The sequence below is a fragment of the Panthera pardus genome, unplaced genomic scaffold (genome assembly GCF_024362965.1).
Source record: "Panthera pardus isolate Hobbes unplaced genomic scaffold, ASM2436296v1 HiC_scaffold_7, whole genome shotgun sequence".
NCBI classification, from domain to species: domain Eukaryota; kingdom Metazoa; phylum Chordata; class Mammalia; order Carnivora; family Felidae; genus Panthera; species Panthera pardus.
This window is the reverse complement of record NW_026527002.1, coordinates 72,887,602-72,899,855: the sequence shown is the minus strand read 5'-3', so window position 1 is coordinate 72,899,855 and position 12,254 is coordinate 72,887,602. Positions and strand designations below refer to the sequence as shown.

General features: G+C 42.1%; 1 protein-coding gene across 3 annotated transcripts in view; it reads right to left on the bottom strand.

Annotated features, from left to right (window-relative positions):
- EFR3A (EFR3 homolog A) overlaps positions 1-12,254 on the bottom strand; it is a 105,463-nt gene that overhangs the window by 10,254 nt on the left and 82,955 nt on the right. For all 3 annotated transcript variants that reach the window (XM_019459830.2, XM_019459829.2, XM_019459831.2), the window contains 2 exons: positions 7,000-7,091; positions 2,082-2,130 (listed from right to left, as the gene is read on the bottom strand). In XM_019459830.2, coding sequence (XP_019315375.2) covers positions 2,082-2,130; positions 7,000-7,091 — 141 coding nt within the window. The remainder of the gene's footprint in view (positions 1-2,081; positions 2,131-6,999; positions 7,092-12,254) is intronic.

Sequence of the window (12,254 nt, the reverse complement as noted above, 5' to 3'; positions counted from 1 at the left end):
TGGGATTCTCTCTCTTGCCCTCTCTCTCTGCCCCTCCCTGTTTGCCCTTCTCTCTCTCTCTCTCTCTCAAAATACATGAGTATGAAAAAAAAAGTGCAATATGAAATGTGAAATCTTACTAATACATTTCTTGTAACTGGTCATGGTAAAATCTATTCATCTATTTTGCACTCCGAATAATCCTCATTTATGCACGACTTTGTAACATCATGCAACGCTCATTTGGAATAATGACCCAGTGATTTATGCAGGTTCTCTAAATACAGACGTGTTTCATTATACAATTTTAAAAATCATATTTGTTAGTTATTACAGCTGATCTCATTGGAAATGTCTTTAAATAACGGGGACCTGTCAAACTCTCCAGCGTAGACAAAAGTTTCAAAATTTTAATTTTGTTCAAAGTGCTGATTTTATCATAAGAAGCAAATACAGTGAGGATGGTTTTGTGTTTTCTCTTGACGTCACAGCTTCATTTATTTTCCAGAAAATGTCTGCCAAATACCACAGGTTTTCCATCAGTCTTTTTTTAAGTAAAAATGGTGTTCCTTATAAAAATCGACTAGCGTAAGCTTGCGTATCAAGGCAATCCAAGTGCTCTATGTGTACTTCCCAAAGATACGTACCCATGCGCTGAGATTTAATAAAATAATTTATAATTAAGAGCATTCCTAAATAAAATCTCGTTTTAAAATAACCGTGTGTGCTGAAGAATACGACCAATGCCGGTCCAGCGTAATGCCACTGCCTGTACTCATGTTGACCGATGCAGTATGAGGCTAACGGTGCCTTAATGTTAGGATGAAAATACTTTTTCACTTGAACGGTCCCCTGAAAGAGCCACCACTGGCTATCCAGGAGCCACAGTCATACTATGAGAACCACTGCCCTAGACTGTACATTTCCAATGGGGGTTCAAAGTCGCTTACGGAGTTCAATTTTATTTTGGCAAATCTGCCATGGTCTTACAGTCACAAAAAAATCCTCTCACGGATTAAGCCAGGAAAGGTCAGATTTCATGTCATGTATGATGGGTGCTAGAGCACTCCACGTTTCCTGGACACCGATTTTCTTAAACTAACATCTCTGAGAGCCAATTCCCACTCTATACTGCTTTGCCAATTAGAAATGAATTGTGAACAAGGCACCATTCGCCTAGTGGTAATTTATATTAATACCTAATTTAGGGGCGCCTGGGTGGCTCAGTCTGTTAAGCGTCTGACTTCGGCTCAGGTCGTGATCTCACAGTTCGTGGGTTTCAAGCCCCACATCAGGCTCTGTGCCGATACCTCGGAGCCTAGAGCCTGCTTCAGATTCCCTGTCTCCCTCTCTCTGTCCATCCCTCCCAAGCTTGTGCTCTTTCTCTCAAAAGTCAGTAAAACATTAAAAAAAACAAAACTTAATTGAAGGAACCACTTCAAACTTTTAAAAAAGAGGCAAAATACCAGATATAATTTATTTCCATAAAGGCCAAAGAGGAAAAAAAACCACAGTACTATGTTATGTGAAGTAAAAAGATTAATCAGTGAGATGTGGGTATGAAAGCTGGCGTCAGCATTTACTAGCCATGTGACCTCAGGAGAGTTTAATTTCTCCGCCCCAATGTTCTCGCCTAGAACACCGCACGAGTTAACATGGTGCTATCGTGCCTGCTGACGACCTCAGGCCACTTCTTTCTCTCACCCTGTTGGAAACACGCTTGTCATTACATGACAGGCCTGTTACAAGTTACTGTTTAATTTTCTCAGGTCTTTTCAGAATTTTCATCCCTCTCTCTCCTACAAAAGGAAACATGCTGTTTTCGTGAAGTTCTTGAAGCCCGCAAGTTGGTCACCAGGCAAGGGTGGCATCGAAAGAGTGATGTGCTTTCAGAATTCTAAGAAAGTCACTCTTTGCAAAGAAAAGAATAACCTATGACAAGACAGGACAAGTGTAAAAGTCTAAAAAACGTGGCTGAATAAATCCATTACACAACCACACAGAAACGCCATGCCGTGTGTGTTCACACTGGCACCTAATCCAGTAAGGGGACAGCGGTGAGCCAGCCGGCAAAGCATCAGGACAGTGAACGAAAATCTCACCAATTGCTTTCTTCAGCGCTTCAAAGGTGATTTCTTCAGTGTTACTAACCTAGGGAAAAGTGATTTGACGTAAAACAAAGAGTTACGAAAGGTCAATACAAATAATACCTTCACCCAGTTACAAGTATCTAAGAACAGATTTCAACAGATTTTTTCCTTCTTTGTGTTCGCCGGGTTTGTGATTACATCCACTCTGTCCCTGGTGGTGACAAGGGTCTACTGCAGTGACTACTGCGAGGCTGGCAGCATCAGCCCCCTCCCGGCAGCCGAAGCACCCCTGAGTCACAGAACTCAATCCCCAATCGCCGCGTGGGCAAGGCCCGAGTCCCGCTGGCTGAGCCAGGCTTCGTAGGCAAACAGTGCTTGGAGGTATTCAAGGCAGAGACCATGTGTACATACGGTCCAGCTATGTAACACATGAAAACCAAGGCCTCTCCACTGTCTAGATTATCGGTGCCACGTACAGTTTACTATTCAAAAATAAACTGAAAATTTTAACATGGTTTAAGAAAAAGCAAGAATCGCTACTCGGGCAAGTGTTCAAGGAGTATAGCTAATCAACATCTTAAAATAATTACATTCTGGATGTTCTTAGGTCAACCACCAAGACCTACTCTCCAAAACTACCCTTTATAAAAGGCATGAAATCAACCGCCTTATGATAAGAAGGCAGTCATAGTTTTTATGGCACGAGTGCATTTTCGGGAGTAACACACCCAGCTACTACGGTACCTCCGAATGAAAGTGAAGAAATGATACCTGCGTACTTGCCTGGGCCTCTGGTCGTCCCTAATTTTAGCTCACGAGCGTCTTTCGCTAAGGCTAAGGCGGCAAGACTAACGAAAGCAAGACTTCGTGCCGGGCACCTGAGCTTCTCTGTAACTCAAAGGCTTTAGCGGGAAATCAAGCAGCAAGGGCTCCACTACCTCCGTTTTCCCACTGAGGGCTCATATTTCTAGGTGAAGTCAGATTAAACTTGGGAATCTTCAGTTGCTTTGTTCTAGATATTTGGAGCAGAGACACAGGATTAGGCTCTGGCTCGTTCATTACTGGTACTTAGAAGCAATCTAATATCTCAATGAAAAAAAAACAACACTGTTATTCTTACAACTGGTCAGGAGTTTTAGGCTTTTGAGGAACTGCTACAGTACAGGGGAAAGAACACCGAAGAAGATACAAGGCCAGCATTCTTGTGACACATAATTGGTCACGATTACCTGTCTGGTCCCAGGTACGTGAAAAGCTGAAGTACTTTATTCCAAAAACCCTTCTTCTCTGTGGGTTCTTGTCTTCCCGAATTCACGTGATCATGATGTCCCTCTCCTTTCTTTTTTTTAACCTCCTTTCTCCGACTCCTTTTAAGTCACCTCTTGGCCCTGCCCATTCTGCTCTAGAACAGGCGACTGCCCTCCTGCCTCCGTATCTCCAGCCTGCCTACCCCAGGCCCTCCTTACCCAAGGTGGAGACTATTAAAAGGATGTACTAATTGGCCTCTCTACTTCCAGTCTCTTCTTTCCAGTTCAGCCTGGTCACGCTTCTGAGATTCCTCTCATGAAAGCATAGCTCCGATAACGACACTGCCCACATTCCAGGGTCTCCCTACTTCCTGCCAGATTACATACAAAGCCCTCAGGTGGGTGTCAAAGCCTTCTGTAATTTGGCTTCCATCTTGTTTCCCAGCTTCCCTTCTGTGAATCTGAATCCTATTTAAAAAGGAAAAAGGACCAACCGCTTTATACCAGTGTTTAATGATTCGTATTTTTCACACAGTTAGTTCTAGCCTAGAAGGGAATGTTATTTTGCCTTCTCGTACTTGAACGGTCATTCCTAATATGCAAAATCAGATTCCATAATGGTAAACGAGCCTGAGACTCCAATGCGCTCAAGTAGCTGTTGAAGACGAGCCACCCCTTCACCGGCGCCCAGCCAAACTCCAGTGTGTTTGCCTTCGCACACACGGCTTGCACTGGGGCTCTGCAGAAACGGTGCAAAGGCACCAGCCTCGGGGAGTTTCAACACCCCTTTTACTCTTGGTAACCTGAACCTTATTCACGATCTGTAACTCTACCCTAGACTGTACAACGCCCTCGGGGCTGCGTGAAATCTGCTGTTTGTCTGGTCTTCTTCCAATCGGTCCAGGTGCTCTGTTACTTTCACGGACACCTTAGTAATTTTATGGCACCTAGGAGAGCAGCCTCTGACTGATATTACACCAGACTCGTTTTGTTAGCACACATGCAAGCTTCTTTACTTGCATTTGGGAAAAGGCAGGGTATGAATATGTAAAATAAGGGTCTGTTGTTGGTCCTGGACTAAACAAGAATTCTTTGCAGCCAGCCAGCGACTTAATTTTGTATGAAGAAAACTTCGATATGCACTCAAAATGCAATGTTACACATACAGCCTCCCATCCATTCCCCCAAATAATCAAGCACCGACTATTATCTTTTAGAGAGAAGAACCAAGTGGTGATTTCAGGTTCTACTCATATCCATTATGCATATCAGTCATGCCCATAATGCTCAGAGATCAAAGAATCATGTCAATGCTGCTTTATGCTATTAGTCAAGCTGATAATTTTATCTCAGGAGGCAGAGGCATTTCTATTCCATGTTAGCCATTTATCTTCTTGAATATTTTTAGATATCTCTCCATCTATAGATCTCCATCCATATATCTATATAGATATATAGATTTCTATATAAATATACAGGTAAGGATATATAGATATCTCTAATCTATCTATCTATCTATCTATCTATCTATCTATCTATCTAGGGCAATTTTTAGATAAAGTTCACTATCTATCTATCTAGGGCAATTTTTAGATAAAGTTCACTAAGTGATTTATGGTGGGCAAAGGTTTGAATTGCAAACATTACTAGTGACAAACCTCAAGTAGCCCAGGTATTTCAATAGACTACTGCTAACAATCTGAGTCCTTATTTAGGGAAACAGAAGTTTGCTAGGATCTCAGCTATATAATCTGACTTTCTGAAAAAAGTTACAAGCTCTAAAAGCAGACATGGGATATATCTGAGGATGAACCGAGATTATGTACATAAAATTTCAAATAATTATGATCAAATACAAGAATGTTTTTTAATGAGCGATTTTCTTATTTGATTGTTAGCAAATATATTTAACCATAGTTTGATATTTTGTTACACCATCAACTGTTAGGTGAACATGTAACTGATGCGAATTTCTCCTGTCCATACTATGAAATTAATTAGTTCTGGCCTAGAAGGGAATGTTATTTTGTCTTCTGGTATTTGAACAGTCATTCCTAATAATGCAAAATCATATTCCATAATGGTAAACGAGTTTGAAACTCCAAAGTGCTCAGGTAAATCTTCTAATAACCTGTACTTAACTTTTGAGCTCAGTGTGTAGCATATTTGACTTAGGACTTAGAGCAAAGAGAAAACAGGATCTTTAACAAGTTAACACATGTATTAATGGACTTTTAATTGCAAAATTTATGTGTAAGAATCTTACTATAGTTAACTCTTTGTACAAATGCTTCTTCAGTTCATTTTATCAAAACAGATGGACTCTTTAGAATAATCTGAAGTGCTATATATATACGTTTTTAAATAAAAATGGTTAACAAAAGGAGGATGGAATACTAGTGAATAAAATGTATTGCACACTCTTGATAAAATATATAAACTAAGGCTTTGGATTGATTTCTTCCCTCAAAAGGTAACAGCAGGAAATTCATGATCATTAAAACACAGAGCTAGCACAATACCTTCCTGACTAGTAAAAAGTATATAAATTAAAATGGCTTTGAAGAGGTGAATTTAGAAAAGATGATTTTTCTTGAGCCTTAAACTGGCAAGAAATTACACGTGCCACATTTCAAAATGAATACTAACTGCCTCTTCAATTGCTATTGACATTCTGCTTATAATTTCTTAATGAAGCTGATTAATTCTACTTACTGTGGGGCACTGAACAGCATAAAAAGATGTAAGCCAGTCAGCTGTGGCCTGGCCACTAATAAGTTTTAATTCCCGAAGGTGAGCTGACAAGGATTGGGAGGGGGAGTGGGGAAGAAGGAGGTGAAAGCATGAATTCAGGCAAATTCCTTCCCCCTTTCTGAGACGGATGATCTCTTCTTTATACTGTATCATGAGAAATAATGAAATACCTAGGAAGGCAAGCAAGCCCCAAGGAGGAGGCTGGCTTGACATGCTGATATTCCGGCATTTCTATTGGACTATCAAAAAATTCTCTTGGCGATTTGTGTGGAGTAAGTCGTAGCCAATACTAGCTGCTTTTTCTTCCTAAAGCACGGGAGGGTACACTTTTGTGCTCCATTGAAACAGGAGGAGAGCATCAAATCTGACATTTCAAATAAGCCACAGTCCTTACATCTGGCATTGACACAGCGTAGCCTAATGAAACTCATTACAGTTACTCTCAAATGATAAAAAAACTTTCCCTTATAGATGAGGCTTTGAAACCTTTCAGGTATATTTGCCTTCGCATGAGATTGTACAATTTCGTTTATTCTCAAAATTTGTGTTTCATAAATCTTTAAAAATAAACAGGATCTGGAGAGCTTCCTAATTTATAATAACAGTCCTTATGTGGTATTTTTTACTGATAAAAAAAACTTAGTTCTGTTTCACGGATCCTTTTAGCACACTAAATTACAATGTAAGATCTAATGACATCATAATACATACTGTTAAGTTTATGCATCTTTACCGATAGCTGAGTTTCATAAAATAAATAAAAAATAAGCTCAAGGCTAAATCAGATTAGTGTACTAATAGTTTTGTTGAGTTGGGGGGAAATTTAGAGTCCTGTTTGCTCCTGTTCAAAAGTCTGGAGGGGCACAAAACTCTTTTACACTGACGTCTCTCTCAAGAAAGCACTCTGCCGGACACCTTCAGCAACTTACCACATCATCAGAAGGGATGCTGTTGGGCAAAATATCCACCTGAATGGAGACGGTGTCCACAATACTTTTTCTTCTAGAAAGTCGATCTTCATCTAAAATAAAAATTGTATTTTCCCCGTTATTTGCTAGTGAGAAATAGTATGTCCTTTATAAATTCTACTTCAGATTTCAAAAAACTTTAGAAAGTTAAAGACAGTCTGTTTCACTCTTTCTAAATAAAAGCACTGTGTTCTCAGACTCCTAAATTTCAACAAGCAGATTAAAAAAATAAAATTGGTGGGGTGAACTGAAATAAGGTTAATAGTTTTATTTTTCAATAAGGGGCCTTCAGAACAGCAACAGTACCATTATCTGATAATGTAATCAAAACTAAAAGTCAACACTGAAGGGAGGGATTACAGAATCTAAACGGGGTATGTTCATTTTTACTGAAAACTCCCAATACTGCCCCTGTAGCTCTCATGTTTCCTCAAAAGCGCGAAAGCTGTGCACTAACTGGTTCCAGGGGGCAACTCGGGAGCCCACGTCTGCGAGGATGCCACGTGAACCACACTTGTGGACCAAAAGGGCCTGCTGCCCCGGGTAGGAGCTCCTTGCCACCCTTCCCGGCCACTCCACTCCACTGGCTCCTGACCTGTTGCTTAAGGCAACCACCTGGTCCGAAAACCCTCCCTTGGCTTCAATGCTCCAGCGCAGCCCCCTGCCCCTCCCTTCTGCACACCGGCTCACTTGCTTGGTCTCGACCAACTGTTCTAATCTTCCTTCCGCCGCCTCCTCTTCTTAGACCGAGTTACAATCCTGCCCTCAACTGCTCTTCTCGGGAGGCCTTTTTTCATAAAAATCCTGTGTCTTCCTAACCAGTCAGTTCACCGGCTACTCCTTGGCCCCCTGCCTGCCTAATTACTTCATGGAAATTTCAATTTTTTTTTATTATAATCTCCTTCCACACATGCTTTCCTACTTCCATTTTCTCTTTCCGCATTCAGCACATCTATTAAGTGATTAGGCACCATGTTCGCCGTGAGGGGCAGACCGCCGAATGAAGTCCACTCCAGACTAAAGGCGAAGACCGAAAACAAACAATTACACAAATGATGAGGTGTGATGGACAAGCACAGGGTGCTAGGAGAACATCCGATAGTCATGGCTTCATCAGAAAAACGGAAGCCGCTTTGAGGATCCCGATACACAGAATTAGAGGTTTATTCGACCATGGCTGGAATTGGACAAGTACATTCTCTCTTCTGAGCTCCAGCTCACTATTTCCAATTTTCTATTCATCAGTTCTATTCCACATGTTCTAAACCCAATTTTAACATCTCTAATAAACTGTCTTTATCTCACACTGACCTGTGTATTTTCAAGAGCGCCGTCATTAATATCCTTCATCTTTTTCGCCTCAATTCTTAGGATGGCTTCCTAGATGATCTAACTGCTCTCCCTTCTATATGAACAGCTATGAGTGCTGTTTCCAGAGTAAATCACTTTCCGTCTCTATAATTTTAAAACAAATACGGCTCACTGACTAACGTAAAGCTTCCCAAGCTTTTGAAATTGGGCTTAAAACATGTCAGCGATAGGCGGAAGAGGCTGCCTCCACCGCAGGCTCTGGTGGCCCCAGGACCCACTCAGCTACCGGAAGTGCCGAGGAGATCAAGATCCACACACCGGGAATGTTCCCAACAACAGCTGGGAAGCTCGGGTCTAGAGCCCATGTCCAGCAGCACAGTCACTTCATATGCTGGCAATACCCCATCTTTCCAACCCTATTTTGTACAGACTGTGGTTTTCTTCTACTGAAAGGGTCAAGAATGAAGAACTAAATGAAGGCCGGCAGAGAGGAAGAAACTGCTTTCTCTCTTGGTTTCTCTCTTACCGACTACTCTTCTACTCCAAGGGAGCTTTCCACGGTAGTAATTAACAGTTAATCCCATGTGGTAGTTCACCCTCTTTGTAGGCAGATAGGAGGACTGCAATTCCAGCTTCTCTGTGGTTTGGAGGGACCACGAAACTAGTTCTGGCCGATACAGTACAAGCAGTGCTCCAGAGAACAGCTGCCCCATTCGGCTCGGATTCCGAATGGGATCATGAAGTCGCACACAGTCAGTCTGAGCAACACATCTTTACTTTAAACCACCAAGACCCTACAAGTTTGTTACCACAACATAACTTAGCCAGGGTTCAGCGCTGGCGCCGACACTCTGGGCCAGATAATTCTCGGGCTGGGGTTTCTGTGTATTGCACAATGTCAGCTTCTCCCACTAGAAGCCAGTAGGGCTACCCCACCCCTCCTTGCCCCAGTGGTGAGAACTAAAAATGTCCCCGGGACTCACAAATATTCACTGGCATGGGCAACATCACCCTCAGTTGAGAATCACTGACCCAGTCCATCCTGACCGATCGCAGCCCTTTCTGCAATGTTCCCTGTATGTCACCATCACATAAGCTCCTTAAAACACTAACCACATCGCTCCGCCAAGCTACCCACCTCTTGAGGAATTAAAAGGCCGTTCTGGGCTTACCAGCAGTAACTTCAACTGCCCCCTAATTTATCTAGCGTTCAAGTTAAATGTGCTATTCTCCCATCTCCGAGCATACTTTGGCCTATCTACCTTCCATACTTTCCTACAAACAGAAACCCCTACTGAAAATACTTTATTACCTGCCCTTCTTTATATCCTCACCACTATACAAATTCTCGTCTTTCAAGGCCTACTTGAATATCACTTCCTTAAAATATTAAATATTACTCCAATTATTTCTACTTACCCCTCTTTCCTCTACCTATAAAATTTACTATCCATTACGACTGCTCTTTCCCCATCACCCTTCAGTCATTATTGCCCTTCTAACATTTCCCGGGCCTTGTACTAAGACATGTAAACAGACACCTTCTCTCATCAACCACAGCAGGGCTCAGTGACAGACTCTGTGCTTTGCATCTGCCACGCAGATATAAATTAGCAAACACGATGGCATCAGTGGCACTGTCACGGCTGACTTGCTTTTGCCCTCGAAGCTGGCCAACTGTCAAGGTCTCCTCAGAACTCACAACGAGGAACAACCTGCTTCTCACAAAGAACCCCATAAAAGGATTTCTAGGTTAAAATATACAGGCTGATACATGGTATGGAAGAGTCAGCTTTAAGCCCAAGATAAAAATAAAAGGGGGAGAGAGGCATGGGCGCAGGAAAGGAATCACTGAGTGGCAAAATCAATGAGAACATAGTCCAGAGGGAGTGGATTTAAGAAGATTAAACATTTTTAAAGGGAAGAAAAAAAAAAGTAACGGGAAACTCTAATGCTGTATATTCACAACTTTTTTCTTTGGACCTACACAGTCACCTGCTTACAGGTGCCAACTGTAATCAGATCTCATATACAAAGTTCCCAGGATGGAAGCTGACAGGGATGATGCCCTCGTTCGTCCCCATGGGCCACCTGCATCTGCTCCTGACCCTTTCCCAGCCTCCTGAAATGCTACCTCACCGCAGCCTCTCGGACGGACTGTTCTGCTGACTCCAGAGAACCGCCTTGTCACCACCTCAGTGTCTTGATATATACACCCTTTGGAGAGGCCCAGGCTTCCCCTCCTCAAGGGGGGCTGGGGCGCTCCCAGACACCGTGCCCTCTCCACTCCCCCATCCCGCCTGCTACTCTGCACCCTGGATCTGCTACTCACGGTGGTAATCATCATCTCTTCTTTTTGTTTTTAACTAGAACTTGGATGTTAGAAGCAATTCTCAGAGCTATGCCCAATTTCCTTCAGTGATGTTTTGCCGCCACTTGGTTTATCTGTGTATAACGTACGTAACTGCACTGAAATGGCTAAGAAACAGAGGAGACAGTGTGAATGCAAGAACGGCACAGAACTACATGAAACTGTTCTCAATGTAATTTCCCATGGCTCTATAAAAAAGTAAGACACAGGAACTGACTTCGCTGTATGTATTAAGTCACAAATGTAATTAGAGCTGCTATACCACTCAGATTCCATTACAAATCTACCTGTGGCAAAATGAAATTTCACACGTAATTTACACAAAATTCAAAGTGTCACAGTTTAATGCTAATACGACTCATACAGATACAACTTTCCGGGCCCTAAAGAAAAAACACAAAATTCCATCTAGAGCTGATGCATATTTACAGAATAAAAACAACTAAAAAGTTACTGTCACCATGGAATAAAAAGTCAGTGTGATATAGAAGACAATCCCTTTTTAAAAAAAGATTTTAAACCAGAACCTCTACTATTTCTCCAAAGGAGAATATACTTTTATAAGCATATACTGATTGATACATAACAGGTTTTGATAACGCAGATAAAGGTATTCTTGTGTTATAAATGCTTTTGATCAATAGGACAAATTAACAAAATTCAAAATCCCGACTAAAAAATGAAGAAATTGAAAAACGACTAATACTATTCTTATGTTTATGTGGCATTTTGTTGTTTTTAAAAGTGCTTTCACGTATCTAACCAATTTAAGCCAAAAGGCTCAGCTACAGTTCCTGCTTCACAGATGAGAGACGAGTGGACAAGCCCAAGGCCGTGTGGCGAAGGCAGAGCCAAGCCCGCGTCCTCTTTTTCTCTTCACTCCTTCACCCCGAGAAGGCCTCCTCCCTGGGCCTCCTGCAAGCGTCCCCTATTCTGCTAATTTCAAAATTCTCATTACAACCTCCGAACTCCCACACAAACCCCAGCCCTGACTCCGACTACAGGGCCCCCGACTGGGATGGCGTCGAAGATACTTGACAAGAGGCCAATCCCCTAAACTAGCCACTCTTTCCTATTCGTTTGTTAATAAAAACTCCTTCCTCCTATCATCCGAGACCCAAAACTACACATAGACAGTTACATCTGAAATGCATGGTTTCTTCTTTCTTTGCTTAAACTCAGTCATATCACCCAACCCTCCAAAACAAAAGCAGATGACAAAAATAAATGAAGCAGCAAATTTGCTCCACTCTTGCCCTCAGGGGGGTGCCACCTACCCAAGCGTCCAAGGCAGAAACCCCGACAAAATCTTTGGCTTTCTCTTTGCCCCCCTGTATTAATCGACTGCTTCCAAATTCTTTCTTGTACGTTTTTCTAGAATCCACCCACTTGGCTGTACTCTGTCATCTCTCCTGGAGATTAATACAGAGCATTCTAAAGACGGTGCTCCGTCTCCACTGTGCTAAGCTACAACAGAGGAATACTTCTACAGTGCCTACCCCTGTTGACAATCACTCAATGACTCCCCACTACT